Here is a 17,644-nt window from a genome sequence, read left to right as displayed (position 1 = left end):
CGCTGATGAACGAAGGCTATCTAAGCTCCTGCAGTATTAAGTCCTCGTTTCTTAAATCGCGAGAGATACTTTGAGACGGAAGGAGTGACCGGCGACTTAGGATTGGCCCCTGCCAGGGTCGTACCATCAACTATGATGCTCGACACCTTTTTCTCCATCACTGTTCGCCTGATAGACTCTATACGATAATATCTCTCAGAGTGGGTCTTGAGACATCTTTTCAGGTATAGCAATCATTGGAGGTGTTGAAAATCATGTCGTTGTGGAGACATGAGTTTCTTCGTCTTGGGAATTGTGCTCGATTGGAGACTCGACATAGATTCGTAGCTTTCCAAGGACACTTGCAGTTTGCAATTTGCATCAATATTCGCCAAGATGTTCGATTTGCGATAGGAACTGACTAGAATTCGAGACATACCATGATATGAAGTGAATACCCCTTAAGTCGTTGCTGCAACCAGAACAACTAAGCCTTCCTTGCCACAGCGCGAAGCCTAACATAATTGAGATACTGACTCCCATCCTCCTCTCTCGTAACCACAGTCTCCAAAACATCACAAACCTGCCTCACGACATCCTCCCTCTTGCTTTCCTCTACAACACTCAACATCTCTGCCCCCATCAATTTTATCCATCCTTCCAAGCCACCAGACCCATCTGCAGATTTCGGAGTACATTTAGTAGGTCTATACTCCAATTCGCATTTTTCGACTTCGAAGCCGGTCTTTTGCAATTGCCGCGTCATCCATGTATCGCTGGGGAAGAACCAAGGACACGACTCTCTAGCGGTGGAAAGAGCGTAGCCGTTTGCTACTAGGACGGAGAGGATAGTGGAGTGGACGGCTTCCACGTTGCCTTTTCCTCCCATCTCGAATACAAAGATACCACCCGGTTTCAGAGCCGAGTAAACGTCTTTGAACACTGCATCCCTAGTGCTGGGTTCGCGTAGAATCCAATGTAGTGCAGCATTACTGAATACTTTATCCCAAGAGCCGTCGACCGCCTCAGCACACTCGGCGATACGGCGACAATCTTGGAGTTTGAAGTTGCAGTTTTGACTCGTGTGGTTTTCTTGTGCTGTTTGAATGAAGGAGGCTGATGCATCCAGACCGAGGATGTGGCCTTGTGGTATGGAAGCAGCGATTTGAGCGGTCAAGGGTCCGTCGCCGCAGCCGATGTCGAGGATTTTGTCGGTTGGCTGGGCCGAGAGGTAGGAAATAACGGTGGTTGTGAGTTTTGGGACGAACCCTGCAGCTTTTGAATAGGCCTGGTCTTATGTCAGACTCCTGCTTCAAGCGACACAAGATATATGGCATGAAGCATGTTATATGTTCTGTCTCGAAGTTCCGTATCAGTGGGCATAGAAGAGATGATTGACATACCTCAGCAGACCATTTATCGTTGGATTGACTCATGTTGTGATATTGCCAGAAGATGATGAACTGCGAAATGGAATGACCTGGGTTGCTTGTATTGATATATCAACCTCATAGATGTACTTGGACAGATGCGGAGGTGAGCATGTGTTGCGACATCGGGGCACCAACGCCGCGATCGGCATCCCTTCTATCAACCATCCAGGCAGGACCAACGCACCCAATCGCTCAATGCGTGGTACCATTATTGATCAGGTTCTTCCGTTTCATCAACTCACCAAGCGGCACGTCGTCCTCGTCATAGAACTCAACATCTTCGTCAACACCAAAGTCTTCTAATCTTTCACCCTCCGAGTTTCGCCAGCCCTCTTCACCTTCCCCTGGCTTTGGCTGCCAATCATGTGAATCTTGCTCGTGCTCTTCGCCGTCCGAGTCGTTATCAGTGCCGTAAGCATAGTCTTCGTCGCGACGTCTTTGGCTGCTTTTCTTATCGTATCGCACATGGAAAGGCTGCCTGCGGCGAAGCTCAGAAGTATCTGTATCGAACGAAGGACGCATGCGATCAGCCTGTTGCCTCTTGTAAAACTCGTCCGGGTCCATGGAATGGGTAAATGCTTTTGATGGATCGAAAGCTCTCTCTGTAGGCGCAATGCGGAACATGCGATCCGGATCTGGCGGAGGCCATGTAGTACCAGGAGCTACCATATATTAGCCCTGGCGCATCGAATATCAGCAAACACATACCCTCGAGACCATTATCTCTGAACTCTAGTCCACTCTCCACGGATGGAGTGAAGGAAAACGGCCAGAACCAGGCAAGAGGATTCCAGCTACCCATGCCTTGAGCAATGTTTGAGAAGATTCCAATGTCCCATGGATATTCCTGTCTGGTGATGCGTATCTTGGCTCCATTAGGGCCTTCGAGAACTCCACCAAGATACCTCGCGCGACGAAGCAGTGTCTCGTGTCGCTCAATCTCCCAACCCTCGATAGTGGTTGTGTTCGCCCCCAAACACCACAGAGTGCGAGCGAGCAGAATGAACAACGCAAAGACGACCACAGAATTCAAAGCGGTAATGAAGAAAAGGCCGAACATCAGGCCTGGGCTTGGACCAAGATACTAGAACGACAATGAGATGATGGCAGACGTTGCAGCACATAAACAACATACACTTGGTAGATCGCTCTGCGTCCATAGATGATACATCCGCGACCCAAGAAGACATTCGAGATGTGACATGCCAGCAACAGCATAGAACAAGAAGCGAACAAAGTGCGGAAATGTAGTATGAGAAACGCAATTGGCTGTCCAAGGGCTAAGAGAGTAAGAACGATGTTGGCGAAACAGATATGGGTAAGACCTACCAGTGGTGATCCATCCTGGGGATACACCTTGTATTGTCAGATGAGAGACGAGGTCTGCTATGTTCTAAGAAGCGACAAACCTTTCACATGTCTTGCAGTGATGAGCCCGCGGGGGCTTAAAGGCCTGGCACTTACGACACCATCTTTGACGCTGACGTTCCTCCTCCGAGTTTTTGCCTCTGACTGATTCGCTCTGCTTTGGCACCCAATCTTTGGGAATTCTACCAGGGTCCGTGAAGCATGCCTTGTAGTAGCAATAAATGATTACCGCGGCATATACATGGAGTATGATGGATTGTCGTTGGGTCAGGGGCTGAGGTCCCAGTCGTCGAAGTAGCCACAACGATGGATATGCTATGAGGCAGACGAGAAAAGTCACAGCAGGTATTGCACACTGCTGTATGGTAAAAAAGGGCATGGTGGATGGTCGGCTTTGGTAGCAAAACTCGTCGATTCGAGGAGCTTCGGCGGAGCGATACAAGCAGCAAGTGGTCGGTGCGATCGATCGGGACCAGCCTCCCACTCCCGTGCAGACAACAGAAGAAAGTGCAGGGAGCAGAAGCGTACCTGCCCAGCAACCAATGTTGTGATCTTTAGCACAGAGGAGATGGACGGTATGCAGTTTTTTCTGAGCTCCTTCCGAGGATCGATGTATAGAGTGATCATCAGAAGACGGGTATCAGGATGCTTGTTTCTGTCTGATGCAAGCGTTCTAGAACATGTTCGGTCGAAGATCTTGTGGGACGGTCGGTCAAAGCGTCAATTGCTCCAGGAAGTATTGTATCGCTTGCCGGAGGGAATTGCTTTTCGACCTTTGCTGTAGTCTTCCGTACCTGCATAGTTTCCAAGCACAGCTGCTCTCTTTGGACGACTCTGAAGATTGCCCGACGGCCGCAGCACATACAGCACGTACAAGGCAAAGTGGATCTTGTTGATTGCATTCTTGAAGCGTATAAGCTTTGAAACGTTGGCAAGGATATTGGAATTTGGAAGCCGCGCCAGCAGCTGCGCAAGGCGGTCGTTCACGCAGCAGTCTTGACAGCAGCCACCTTTAGCCGGCCACTCCCGCGCTCGACGATTCGTCTTTTCAGCTCTCATAGACTACGCGTACCAGTGCCATCTTCCCCTCGTCTTCCGGACAGACGCCCGCCGTCCATCACCAACTAGTTGGCCTTGTCAGGCAATGCGCGCGCCATAGCGTCGCAACCCTCACCAACGACATGGCTTCAGACGCACCCCGACACGCGAGACAGCCCTCTCCCTCGCCCAGACAGAGGAGCGCCATGAGACTGGACGACATGCCGGCTGGCAATCCTGGAGGCTATTTCGACCTTTCGACCTGCGACGAGGACTATCGAGACCACTCGCCGTCCTCTCCCTTGTCCATCCGTATTCCCTCGGGTCCCAGCATGACCGATACCGCCCTCACTGCCTTGCAGTACCTACCGATGCCTGTCTTGGTCCTTTCGAGCGAGAAAACAATCGTGCTAGCCAACGAGGCTATGGGCAGGTTGCTGGGAATAGATTTGCAGCAGTCGCCCGCAGTACCAGACAGCGCCGGGATCAACGAGCATGAGGATCTAAGAAGTGCCAGCGACGTCTTGGGTGGTGTGGCTATGGACAATCTCGGAATGGATCTTCTTCAGAATGCCAATCCGGTGTGGATGCGCTGGGAGGACTTTCTCAACACCATCAAACAAGACGCTATCGATGCCAGTGCCCAGTCCGAGGCAAAGTCGGATGGGGGTGACATTACACCCACTGCCGAGTCATATGATGGCTCGGCTGTGCGCCCAAGCCCTGTACCTCTGACCCGCGCCAATCTCGCTCGCACCACTGTACACGACGCCGCTGTCGATGTTGTCTTCTCCACCAACCGCAACCCTACCACTGGCCTTCCGCGGACCAAGGAGGTCAATCACGATGCTTCGGGCCACATCCAGGCCACTGTCATCATCACTGTCTGGTCTGCCGATGATGTAGACTATTATACCTTGATGTTCACTTCCGCTGCCGAAACTCAGTCTTCTTCTTCTCGCTCAAGTCACCGTACTGTTGCAAGAACCCATACAACCTTCTCTTCAGGTCTAGGCTCTGGATCAAGCTCTAGTTCGAGTGGCCGCCGTACTCAACACCAACACCGCACAAGTCTTTCTGGAAGCCCCTCCGTCTTCGCTCCCCAAGCTTTGCCCAGTGGACCGCCCTCTCTCACCACATCTGCTGCTGCTCCTTCGCTGTTCTCCAAATCCAACCGTCTAAAAGATGCTCTGCTGAACTCATTGAGTGACCCGGCCTTTGCCATGTGGAAAGATGAGTCCTTTGGTATTCCTAACAAAGCCGCAATCAGAATGGTCGACCCGGACAGCGAAGAAGGTATTACCGGAGTCCGAGACCAGCGTGATTTTCTTCAAAAGTATGTTCTTTGGAAGGAAGACTTTTCGGAATTGCTACCCATGAGCGAATTCCCTATCATGCACCTCATGACTACAGAAAAGCGATTCTCTGGCAGACGTCTAGGCATGCACCATCCCAAAACCGGGGCCAAGATAATCTATGATGTTGATGGCGAGACAATTACTGACAGCAAGACCGGCGAATTCCTCGGCGGCCTTGTCATTTTCCACAATGTTACCGAGTATGCCAATACCATCACTGCCCAGAAGGCCCAGAACGAACGTCAATTCGAAGACATCACCAACATGATTCCACAAATGATCTGGACAACAACTCCAACGGGCCAACATGATTACTATTCGAGAAGATGGTACGAATACACAGGCATGACAGTTGAGGCAAGTCTGGGCAATGGATGGGAGAACCCTTTCCACCCGGATGACATGGAGTTAACGGGAAAGAGATGGGCACACAGTTTAGCGACTGGAGAAGAGTACAGAACAGAGTACAGATGCCTTTCCTCTGATGGCGAGTGGCGCTGGATGTTAGGACGAGCGGTGCCTATGAAGGACGACACCGGCAAGATTGTCAAGTGGTTTGGCACTTGTACTGATATTCACGAGTTGGTACTTGCCCGTGAGGACGCACGACAAACGAAACTCCGACTCTCACAAGTCATCGAAATGGCCAAAATTACGCTATGGTCGGTAAACCCTGAGCGCAACCTGTCCATGCTTGAAGGCGCTATCGTTTGGAACGACAATTCCAAATCATCTGACGAAGAGATTCGAAGAAAAGCTATCGGCAAGAACGTTTTTGAGCTTTTCGACAAAGATGCCATTCTAGACGGTGACCATCACCGAGAATACATTGAGAATATCCTTACTGGTAAACAGATCGATGAAACTACAGAGTTGCATCTGAAGGAAACCAACAGATGGGTTCGTACAAGGTTTGTCCCGCTACAACGTATGGAACGTAACGCTGGTGTCGAAGGCGGCACCTTCGTTGACGGCGTTGTTGCTGTCAGTATGGATGTGACAGACTTGAGAAAAAGAGAAGAACAACTCCGAGAACGTGACCGAGAGAACTCGCGTCTGCTGGCACAGAGCGAGGCCGCTAAGGAAGCAAGCAAGATGAAATCGCAGTTCTTGGCTAACATGTCTCACGAGATCCGCACTCCCATCGCGGGTGTCATCGGTATGTCGGAACTCTTACTGGACGACACTGAAAGCACTTTAACCGAAGAACAACGCGAGTGTGCCGAGAACCTACAACGATCTGCTAACGGTCTGCTCACCGTCATCAACGACATTCTGGATTTCTCCAAGGTCGAAAGTGGCCGACTAGATATCGAGGATGTTCAATTTGACCTAAATGTCGTTGTACGCGACGTCAACAAGATGCTCACGTTCGCGGCCGAACGCAAGGGCCTAATGTATGTCGACGAGACTCAGGAGCTAGAACGCCTCAAGGTCATGGGTGACCCAGGCCGATTACGACAGATCCTGACAAATCTCCTTACCAACTCGATCAAGTTTACCTCAGAGGGCAGCGTGACAATGCAGGTCAAGATTAGAGAGGAAACTGCCGAGACGGTGGCTGTGGAATTCACTGTCGAAGATACTGGTATTGGAATTGAAGAAGAGGTTCGGAAAAGACTCTTCCAACCTTTCTCACAAGCCGATTCTAGCACTGCCAGGCGCTTTGGCGGAACTGGTCTCGGTTTGACCATCAGCAAGAACGTGAGTGGCATTCTTGAGAGATGATCGTTGACACGTACTGACTATGACAGTTGGTCGAGCTCATGCATGGTGAGATCTCACTCGAATCTTCCTTAGGTCTCGGTACAAAAGCATCGTTCTGGATTCCCTTCAACAAGGCAACATATTTATCCGGTGACTCGCCACTATTGGACATGGGCCCAATACCACACCGATTGCAATCCGAGCTATCAATCTCAGAATATAGTGGGCCACAACCCCCAGGCTCACCATTGAAACCAGGCCTCCGTCAAGCATCCCTCGATTCGCGACGAGGCTCTCCAGCGCATTTCGACGTGCCTCTAACGCTCTCAGACGAGGAGAGGCGGAACACTCAAGTCCTGGTTGTTGAAGGTCAGTAAATGTGACTGTAAACCTCTGAACAGCTTCCTGACGATCATTGCACAGATAATCCTATCAATCAACAGATTGCTCTGAAAACGATCAGAAAGCTCAAGTTCTCAGTCAATGCTGTATGGAACGGACAGGAAGCACTCGATTATCTTAGCAAACCTGAAAGTCCCGACCACCCAAGACCGGATGTTATTCTTATGGATGTCCAAATGCCTGTGATGGACGGTTACAAGGCGACATACACCATCCGACATTGCGAGCCTTTCATCGCGGATCAGCAGATCCAGAACACGCCCATTGTTGCAATGACCGCCAGTGCGATCCAAGGCGACCGCGAAAAGTGCGAAAATGCTGGAATGAATGATTATCTAGCAAAGCCTGTCAAGGGCAAGACCTTGGAGCAAATGCTGTTGAAGTGGGCTGTCGAGAAGAAACGCAAGGCGGCCCTGTCTTCGAGCCCAGCCGCCGCTGCGAGAGCCGTGGATGTCCCTCAGCCTGCTCTTCCAAGGAGTGTTGTGCAGAAGGAGCGAAAAACATCAGAAGATTCGCTTACCCCTAAGAAGGACCAAGGAGCCTCAGATGTCCTTGCAACAAAACTCAACAAGCTCAACTTCCAAAGCGATACGGTGTTTGCGCGTTCTGCGGAGACAGCAGAGAGTCGGTCGATGGACCGTTTACGGAATGAGGAGAAAGCGATGCAACTCCGTGATCAGCAGTTGTTTGCTAGCGCAGCTACACCCAAGAAGCTCTTGGGCGTTCTGGGAGACACAGCAACTCAGGAAGAAGCGACTGAGACCCGGCCTTCGGCCCTTACGCGTGAGAACATTGAAAAGCTGACTCGGAACGCACCCCTGGACCACGTAACCCAGCCAGATGTGGATACGTCGAGTCTAGATGTCACTGTGGACAGCAACACACAGTCACGTCCTGGGAGACCATCGATGGGGACACGGATGAAGTCAGATGGTGACAAGACAGTCCTGCCAGAGTGATAGATCTACTGAGCTGTTACAATAAGAGATGAGAGATGAGATTGGTGTTTTGGCATGGAACATAACTAAAAGAGGCATGTGACCCAAGGGCCTTTCAAAATGCATGGTTGGAACATATTGGCCGTGCATGCATAGCTTTGACTGTAATCCTTGACGATAGAATTGATTCCAACCCTGGATAATGGAGTTTTGACTGTGCGGCAGGCACCTGCACGTGGATGTCTGAATTGAGCATGCCTATCGCGCATGGGACAGACACTATTTCCATGCCCGGACCAATCTAACAGGGGAGCCATCTACATTCCATGGACTCAGATCCGATATTGAGTCTGCACGGATCGCATGCGACGGACGAAAGGCAACAAGGAGAAAACTTTACATAGAGCAAACCGGTATGCTATTCCAGATGTCCCTCTTACGGGCGTACAAGACAGTAGAGAGTGGGCGCACGCATGCGGACGACACGGGGAACAAGGTTTGAGCGATTCCACCAGAGCCAAGACACTGGTACAACCACCAAGGTGCGCATGGCAAATGCCATTGAATTGACCGGACCAAGCAAGATGTTCCACACTAAAGCACCAACGAGATGGGTCGGTCGGGGAAATGGGCTGTCGTTGCTCGGACATGTTGAGAGCACATGGGAAGTGCTTCGTTCGCACGACACAGAATCCACAATTCATGCCAACTTTATCTACAAAGACCTGGTCTGGGTCCCGTATCAAAGCATAAGAAATGTGTCCCCGACTATCAGCCGCATCTAATGGTCCCCATGTGGCGCGTGGCAACAGATCCCGCGTTTGACAGGCCTAGCAGAGCAAAAGGAGTCATGTTGAATGAATCGCAGACCGGAAGAGGACCATAGCACATCATGAAGGGGATAGTAAGGTGTCCAATTTGGACGAGCTTGGAATCAGGGAACGCAAGCAACATCAGATGCAGCCAACTAGCAGCCATAGCACGCATGTATCACACGCGCACCTAAGCATTCTTGTCTTTAAACGCCACCAATCGAGCAAGAAAGACTCATGTTGTTTCTTGCGGCCGTTATGAACGGCCCAGCTCCGACCTCGTGCTGCTGGGATTGTTTTTCTTCTTCTTGGGTCGATGGCTTCTGGTGCAAAAAGTCCCGACCGGCAGTGCAACCCTGGGTTGCGACGGTCGAGGGGGTACGAGCAAGAGCGGTGCACTTAAAGTGTGGCTGACGGAACGATCGGCATGTAGTGTGCCTTTTGACCGCAACGAGTTCTCTGGGCAGACAAGCGTAGCTTTCCACAGGCTTTTGTGGCGAGCAATGTTTCCACTAATCTTTAATCATGCTACCACGGAATCGAACAACGCTGTGGACCAGCACCGTTAGTGGCTTGCTCACACTCTCTAGGCGACGAAGCAAAAGCAAACGCCATAAAGTGTATAAGAGTCAGTGACGGATGTTTATTGGGGGGTTCCGGACATAGCATGACGGTTTGCATTTGGGAATTGGAACGCTTGCAGGACCGATTACGGCTGCGGCGTTTTTCGAAACATACCTTTGGCAGCTAAGCAGCTGCAAGTGGCTTGGGAGCATGAACCCAATGAAATGGCGTTGCTCACAACGAACAAGACAAGGGGTTGTGGGCTCACATTATGGTTAAATGACTTAGCTCTGCACGGAATCTCCACCTCCGAAAGCCACCGACCTGCCAGCCAAACGCCATGTCCAAGCTTCGCAGGTGCCAGCCAGTCAACGGCACGAGGGACTGAATCCGACAACGGCTTTTTTGCTTTCGTACGAAAGGACACCCGGTCGGACGAGAGAGACACACACTTGCAAGAGGCAAGCAGCTCTCGAGTGAAAAGTCAACTTGCCAGATGGTCCTTAAAGCTCAGACATTGAGCTGAGCAGGTGGAATGAGATTAAGGCCAGCGAAAGCCAGATGGTAAACAAATGTCTGTCAATAATGCCGCATGATGCACGGGACAAGTTCCAGGTAAACGGAGCGACAGATATCGAATCTCGTCTGGTTGGCAGCTGGAGGTGCTTAGAGTAGCAAGGGCTTGCAAGATGGTGAGGGCGTGCAAGATGTGGAGGTGGCAGTGTAAAGTTCGACACACAAGGTGAATCGCAATCAATTGAACCGCTCGCACTCGAGGAAGTGTATGCACAGCTAAAAGGCCACAGCTTGACGAGTCAAGAGGCACCGTTGCGCTAACCAAAGCTAGGGGTAGACGGAGTGGAGACGGCACGTCGACGGCGATTGGCTGCTAAGGTTGAACCCTGCAGTGAGCTAAGACAGCCACATCGGCCTGTAGGTCGACGTCAGTGGTGACTCGCTGAGGCAGGTGCGTATTTCTACCTCTGCTCCCCGCTGATCGTCGTTGGTGATCCTCTACATTTCACGAACTGGCCCACCTTTCCACCAAGACTTGAAACGACTACGGCCTCCGCACACATCTTAAGACCCAAGACCTCAAATCTCTTACCTCTTTCAGACTCGTCTGCTATCAGCACCCCAACCTCATCTACCCTTGCTCCGAAATCGCCTCGAGCTTCTCTCTGGCCCTAGCATCTCTCTCCTCTAGCGTTTAAGCTTTTTGGGCAGTCCACATTCAGAGGCTTAGCAAATCCCGCCTTTGGACGCGACACTTGAGCGTGCTTTCCTCAGAGGAAACTCGAAACACATAAACTCGCTGATCCCCTCGTTGGACGCACACTGATCGTCCTCTCCACGTTCTGTGAACCCCTCTCCAGCGTTGATCCCAAACCATCAACACACGCTTCGAGCCTCATCTCTCTACCAACCATCATCAACAACACTATCATTGTCTCTTCTTTACTCTTTTTCTCTCAATCCCCCTCGCATCTCTCTACACAATGGCAATGGCCGTCGACAACCGCCAGCAGGTCCCTGGCCACCTCTCCTACGACCACATGCGCTACCCCGCCGCACCGCATTTCACCAACCCATGGGTGTCTGCCGGTCCTGCGCCGAGCCACATGTACGCTACCTCGTTGCCTCAACCTTCGATGGTCAGCGATCCCGGCGCACATCACTTGGTGGCAAGAGCCCCCAGTGTCAGTGTGACCATGCCCATGCACTCGAGTGCCATGCCGGCTCCTACTCTGGCTTCAGGTATTGATTCTTTGGATGCTCTCTACGCGCAATCCAGCTTACCAGGCCAAGACGGCCTCAGTGCTCCTCGTCCCTATGGTTCGTCCTATGTCACATCGGCTCCCTCGTCTGGCGCCATGTACGCCCCGACCTCTGCTCCTCAATATGCCCGCGAGTACCCTCAGACCTCTTCATACGCCGCCTACAACCAGGACCGTCGCTCCTCGCACCCGTCAGTAGCTTCCGCCAGTTTCCTTGGAAACCCCGTGCTCGCTCAAAAGCACCGCCAGAGCAGCTTAATTGACGTCAACAGACTGAATGCCGCTCCCAATGAGACAGAGCAGCGCAGCAGCTTCAGTGATGCTCTTGATGCCAGCCGAGGCATGGTTGCCATGAGCCAAGACATCACTCCCAGAAACATCTATGGAAACCAGGGCTCCGCCAGAAGCTCAACCGACTCATATGGCTTCCCCTCTACACATTCAGCCCACTCTTCCATCTCATCCTCCAGCACCTACCCTTCATCATACTATGGATCTGTCAGCGAGGCTTCATACGGCGATTACAGCTCGGCAAGCGAGTCCGTCGACACATCATCTCGCACATTGCCCCGCCCTACTGCTCTGTCAGGGGGTGTTGCCATGCCTCCTGCACCTCAATCCATGATGGGTCAATTCAGCTCAAAGGTCTCTTCGAGTTCTCAGAAGAAGCACAAGTGCAAGATTTGCGATAAGCGCTTCACTCGTCCCAGCTCTCTTCAAACCCACATGTACAGCCACACTGGCGAGAAGCGTAAGTTCCCAGTGCACTAAGATATCACAAGAAACACCAGCTAACTTTATGGCAGCATTTGCATGCGATGTTGAGGGATGTGGCCGCCATTTCTCAGTCGTATCCAACCTTAGACGCCACCGCAAGGTACACAAGGGCGAAGACTCGCACGCCTCGCCGGATGACGAGTAAGCACAAAGCGCCTCCGCTTCTGTCTGACAACACCTCATCAACACCCTCGCATACGTTCAACATTCTGTTCAACGCCTTGTATCATCATCATTTGGTCTGGACACTACATTGTTCACGACCTAATCGTCATTGGCAATACCCGAATACGCTGGCGTCATTCACGCGCCTGCCTCCGATTCGGAAGATGTTCTTCTACTTTTCCAACCTGGAGCTTGGATCACGAACCTCATATCGAAACCTAATACCTTTCATCGTCAATCGCTACACTTTCTACTTGATACCCATGGATTTGGAGATGGCTTTTTGTGGATCCCACTATAGGCGTACATGGCGTTACTTTATCTGTTTTTGCTTTCCTACCCAAGACTGGCGGTATGTTCTGTACAATAGTATCAAAAGAGGGCGCTGCTACACGAGATGTGGCATACGCCCACAAGCTCTTATGATCTTGCAACAAATATTCAAACACTCTCAATTATTGTGACGTCCGTTCCACCGAGCACGACATCTCGGTTTCATGACTCTTCCCGGACTGCTGATCAAAACCTGCCAAAACATGACTCGATGCTTGATCGGAGCTGGAGGGTACGCTAGTCCGACGCCATCAACGTCTAAGGCTTGCGAAACGGGGTCGCGCCTTTTGGTCTGTGGTCCTTGGCGGCTAAGTTCGGTTCAATCTTGCCCAATGACGCGTGTTATATGGGGGGCCAGCATAATGGCCACCGAGGTGACCAGGGCCTAAAAGGTCAGGGTTTGAGACGCTGTACCCAATCAGAGAGCTTCGGACTGGGAGCGAGTATCCCCGGTGAGGCAATGATTGGCCACGCGGTGGCATTCCGCCGCTCGTCAGTGACACAAGTCTTGGGACTCCGAAAGGGCGCAACGCACCCTCCACACGCCGGCCGACCACTCGGGGACCTAAGCACAAACTGAGAAGGTCGATGATGATGATGTAACTCCGAGTGTGACGTTGATGAGAGATATTCCCAGGACCTAGAGACCGGTGCGTAGATTGCTGACAAGGGCAGACCTTGATCGTGCTGTATGTGGTCATCGCGGGGCTCTGTTGAGGACTCGTCTCTAATTTTTTAGGTTCTATTCTTTCATTTTGCGATTTGGCTTCTTATAGGCCGTATACAATGATGCTGATGACGGTGGTACAGCATCGTGATGAGAGGCTTGAATCGCCAACGACGAGAAGCAGCATGTCGAATTTAGTCAACGGACAAGAACCGCAACCTGCGTCAGGCCCATGAGTGGTCATGCAGACCCGTTGTGTTAGGTGGAAAAGCGTACCCACCGCTACGGTAACGACAATTTATCAATTTTTGTTTCTTCTCGTAGACAGTAGTGGGGTAGCTTGATGATGAACACGGTCGGCATACTTGGACTAATGAGAGATGCGATCAACTGAGGAGTGCGTGCGTGCGTGCGTCTGTGTCTGAACCAGTCATGAGCCGTGCCTCTACCATTCCACTCACCCAAAGGCATTCTCCCCGACTCCGCATAGAGGCTTCGTAAGAGTGCATATCAGAGACATGGAAGCGGTATGATATTCTCCAGGCTGGACCGTGCAGATACGAGATGCATCATGTAGGCACAACGATCCGAGTCCGACACACCATCAGATATGTTCTGTGCCTCTTGCATTGCGTGGACATCTCCACACAGCTTTGTGTGCGTTGTGGATAGATCCGCTGGCTGTCACACCTTGGACCGTCCGTCTGGAGCTTGAGAAGGCTTGACATGGGTCGGACAGAAGGGAAGCCACCATTACTGTGCGATATAATCGCTAATTATCTCTTACTCGAGGGCTTCTGCTTCGTCGATGATCGACTGCACGTTGCAGAGCCCATCTCGAGTGATGAAGCTCGGTTCATGTCCTCGAGCATTATCCCACCAACGATGTGGTTCGTATGCAGCAGGGATGTGTGATGGTCTTGTTCAAGCAGCCGTTTCACTCGTTTTCCTCCGCGACCGGCCATGCGTCTATACGATGTTACGTGTATGTGCTATCTGCGTTGCCTGTCAGATAGACCTGAATCTGGTGAGATTGCAGCAGGATCAAGTCGAGTGGGGGGTGCTGTCACAGCTTCGAAATTGATAGATGCCCCCTTTGGAAAGCAGTGTCTCGTAGGCTCTCTGCTAACAAGAACTTGTCTCCGCATAATATTGCAATGTCCAACAGCCATACCATATAGGAGCATTTATCAAGCTAGGGAGACTTGGCTCCAACGCGGCCCCCTTCTGTAAATCCAACTGCCCATGTCGCAGCCTGCAACATATTCCTTTCGACGTTCAAATCAACAATTTAACAGCATTGGAGAGCTGAAACACAACACTGGTATGAGGTGAGGTTGTACAAAAGACGATCAGTGATAGTCGTGTTCATCTACACGTGGAGTTCACATGGAGGATAGTCAGTTGATCCCACGGTTTCTCTCTGTCTGATTTTCACTTGGCCGTCCCGGTCGCATGGTTTCTCTCTCCTTTGCAACAGAATGATATTGTGAAGAGATGTACGCTCAAGCTGAACTCTGGAGGATCAAACTGACAATACTACGCCTTGCTGGGTTCTGGACTCTGGACTCGGATCGCAATGAAGAGTGTCAGACTCGGAGGGATCTCACTCTCAGCGTTGTATCGTGGGCTTGGCAAAGGGATGCATGACTGAGACTTGGTGGATGACGGCATAGACTTTAACCTTTTGTCTTCCTTCGACATCCGCAGCCTGGAACAAAAAGCACAGAAAAGGACCCTTGAATGGTTTTCTGTATACCACTTCCCTGCAGATCTGTTCAGATAGAACGACACGACATATCGAATTACTAATATCATATTTTCATTACCCATCGAATCACTTATACGATACCACGTCAAGGACTAGGTGACAGCGAACATGGCACCGGTCCATGTTCTTGATGATTACTATCTCGCGATCAGTTTCTTGATCACTCTTGGATATCAAGCCATTTTCTTTGGTATCTCTGTCGGATTCAAGACCGATCAGCTGAACGATGTTGCTGGCGGAACCAACTTTGTCCTCTTGGCCATCATCACAGTCTCTATGTACGGTGGCCACAATGCGCGTCAGATTGTCGACAGCATTTTCATAATGCTTTGGGGAGCACGTCTTGCGGGTTTTCTACTTTTCCGCATCATCAAGACTGGCAAGGACGATCGTTTCGATGACAAGCGTGGAAAGGTCCTGCCCATGCTAGGCTTCTACTCCTTCCAAACACTCTGGGTTAGTCACTATGACCTCTTGCTTTCTGGACGTTGCTGATGAGTTCGACGTCTAGGTCTGGACAGTCAGTATGCCTGTGACTATTTTGAACAGTCCCATTGTCAACAGATACCCGCAACCTGCCTTCAACAAAGCTACTGATATTTTGGCCGTGATTGGTTTCGCAATCGGCATCATCATGGAGACCGTCAGCGACATTCAAAAGTACAAATTCAAGCAGAACCACAAAGAGCGTGGTGCTGTATGCAACAAAGGCTTCTTTGCCTGGTCTCGCCATCCTAACTACTTCGCCGAGATTCTCATCCAATTCTGTAAGTTTTTGCCCTCGAAAAACCTGGCGATATCAACCTAATATCTTCATTCCAGCCATCTTCATGCTTGCCGTCACTCCTGCGTCTTACAACTATGTGCATGGCGGCGCAAAGGCAGCTCTGTTCGCCAGTATTGTCGGACCAATCTTCTTGACAACATTGCTGATGTTCGTGTCCGGTCTGACTCTACAAGAACGTCCTGGAGCCAAGAAGAGATATGAAAAGGGAGAAGGCTGGAACGAGTATGCTGCTTACCTCCACCAAACCAGCATGCTCATTCCCTTCCCGCCAGCCCTCTACAAGAGGATGCCTGTCATTCTCAAACGAACCTTGTTCCTCGAGTTCCCGATCTATGTGTTCGACCCAGCAAAGCATGCAGACCAGGAAGCTGTGCAGAGAAACGCAGAGGAAGGACACAATTGATATGTTTCGTAAATTAATAGTTTGATGATGGTATATGATGCATAGAATTGAGGGCTAACAGTACCGGTAATTATGATTATAGACTACACCTTAATGCAGATAATTCTTTTTGAAGGCCCCCGGACACACTGCTGCAGCATACATGACAAGATCGATCGATTCGAGACTCTCCCATTCGGGATTGTAGATCGGTATGGGTACTCTGCCCGCTTCCTCCCAGGCTGCAACTATCTGTTTGGCGATAGGATTCAGATCATCGGTCGAGTGGACTCCAATACCCAGACACGTTCCAAATTCTCTAAAAGCCAGGCGCTGGGTGATCGGCACATCTAGATAGTGTGTTTCGTGGAACACCCTTCGCATATCACGGATAGCGGCGTCTGCGAGTCCCGTTGCGCACTCGAGTTGATCAGAGTACCAGTGAGCAACCCAAAGTGCCATTCCAAGATCCAAAGTATCTGAGGAGGTATAGCTTTTCCATTTCTGGTCGACTATCCTCTGGTAGTCATGGATCTCGTCTTGTAATATGCTCGGGTTACTGCAAGTTTCTTGAAGTACGCGATAAGTAATGAGACCATTTATCGGGTCTAGGTTACCTTCACCACGGCACAGGGGATGAGATAGGTCCATCGACATCTTCCTGTGAATCCGATCAGAAAACCAACCACTCTTTATGCATTCTAGCGTTTGCTTACCAGACCATACGTGGAAATGGAGCATCTCGCTGATATACAAATGCAGGGTGTACTGCTTTTGCTAATGCCACAGCCTGGTCGTTGTAACTCGATTCGCCCGTCGCAATGGAAAGTCGATTGAGCGCAAACATCCACATGGTGAGGTAGTGATGATACTGTCCGTCTCCATCGGCTCCAGCGGCTTTAGTCTTGCCTATGCGCAGTCCACCAGCAAGCGGAGTCTGGTCCGAAGCTCCTGGTAGCCGGGCAGACGAATCTCGCGTTCGGCCAAGTGTGTCGTGTACTGTTTCAACGAGGATTGCGGCTAGGACTAGGAAATGAGGTTGTTTTGTTTCGACGAAAAGGGTGATGAAGTTGAGGACGCCAAAGGCATCGGTCCAGAGATATCGTCCCTGATGGCCTTGGCCTTGCTTCAAAGGCGGTGGTTTCCAGTCAAGCCTAGTGCAGTATCAGATTCAATTTCCGTGTCTATGCGGTGTCTCCATGGCATCAATGTTCGAGGATATGGTGCGAGAGGTGTCTTACTTGTCGTCTACAGCCATAGGGAAGTGATAAACTTGCTGCATAGCCGTGACAAACTTCTCCATATGCTTCGGTACCTCCATCATGGTAGCTAGCTGGCGAACTCTTGAAGGATTTCGAGGTTGGAAGTCAGTTGTCTCGATGCTC

General features: G+C 50.9%; 6 protein-coding genes across 6 annotated transcripts; 3 read left to right on the top strand and 3 right to left on the bottom strand.

Moving 5' to 3' along the window:
* Positions 1-466: 466 nt before the first annotated feature.
* M436DRAFT_78768 (S-adenosyl-L-methionine-dependent methyltransferase) lies at positions 467-1,415 on the bottom strand (the record flags this gene model as incomplete). Its single annotated transcript, XM_013575963.1, has 2 exons — positions 467-1,267; positions 1,383-1,415. The coding sequence occupies 2 exons, from the start codon at positions 1,413-1,415 to the stop codon at positions 467-469; spliced, it is 834 nt and encodes a 277-aa protein (XP_013431417.1).
* A 189-nt stretch (positions 1,416-1,604) lies between these two features.
* On the bottom strand, positions 1,605-3,159 carry M436DRAFT_37712 (palmitoyltransferase with autoacylation activity Pfa4; the record flags this gene model as incomplete). The annotated part of the gene is made up of 5 exons (XM_013575229.1): positions 1,605-2,074; positions 2,121-2,496; positions 2,548-2,692; positions 2,742-2,768; positions 2,822-3,159. 5 exons carry the CDS (start codon positions 3,157-3,159, stop codon positions 1,605-1,607), a joined length of 1,356 nt encoding a protein of 451 aa, XP_013430683.1.
* Positions 3,160-4,150: 991 nt separating this feature from the next.
* On the top strand, positions 4,151-8,244 carry M436DRAFT_38017 (uncharacterized protein; the record flags this gene model as incomplete). The annotated part of the gene is made up of 3 exons (XM_013575286.1): positions 4,151-6,880; positions 6,931-7,252; positions 7,307-8,244. The coding sequence occupies 3 exons, from the start codon at positions 4,151-4,153 to the stop codon at positions 8,242-8,244; spliced, it is 3,990 nt and encodes a 1,329-aa protein (XP_013430740.1).
* A 2,854-nt stretch (positions 8,245-11,098) lies between these two features.
* M436DRAFT_38158 (uncharacterized protein) lies at positions 11,099-12,299 on the top strand (the record flags this gene model as incomplete). Its single annotated transcript, XM_013575307.1, has 2 exons — positions 11,099-12,128; positions 12,184-12,299. 2 exons carry the CDS (start codon positions 11,099-11,101, stop codon positions 12,297-12,299), a joined length of 1,146 nt encoding a protein of 381 aa, XP_013430761.1.
* Positions 12,300-15,198: 2,899 nt separating this feature from the next.
* M436DRAFT_37978 (oxidoreductase-like protein) lies at positions 15,199-16,280 on the top strand (the record flags this gene model as incomplete). Its single annotated transcript, XM_013575278.1, has 3 exons — positions 15,199-15,546; positions 15,602-15,857; positions 15,913-16,280. 3 exons carry the CDS (start codon positions 15,199-15,201, stop codon positions 16,278-16,280), a joined length of 972 nt encoding a protein of 323 aa, XP_013430732.1.
* Positions 16,281-16,370: 90 nt separating this feature from the next.
* On the bottom strand, positions 16,371-17,583 carry M436DRAFT_60816 (uncharacterized protein; the record flags this gene model as incomplete). The annotated part of the gene is made up of 3 exons (XM_013575623.1): positions 16,371-16,920; positions 16,976-17,413; positions 17,501-17,583. The coding sequence occupies 3 exons, from the start codon at positions 17,581-17,583 to the stop codon at positions 16,371-16,373; spliced, it is 1,071 nt and encodes a 356-aa protein (XP_013431077.1).
* Positions 17,584-17,644: the final 61 nt, after the last annotated feature.

Source organism: Aureobasidium namibiae (assembly GCF_000721765.1).
Source record: "Aureobasidium namibiae CBS 147.97 unplaced genomic scaffold scaffold_2, whole genome shotgun sequence".
In the NCBI taxonomy this organism is placed as follows: Eukaryota; Fungi; Ascomycota; class Dothideomycetes; order Dothideales; family Saccotheciaceae; genus Aureobasidium; species Aureobasidium namibiae.
This window is presented reverse-complemented; position numbering and strand designations above follow the sequence as displayed.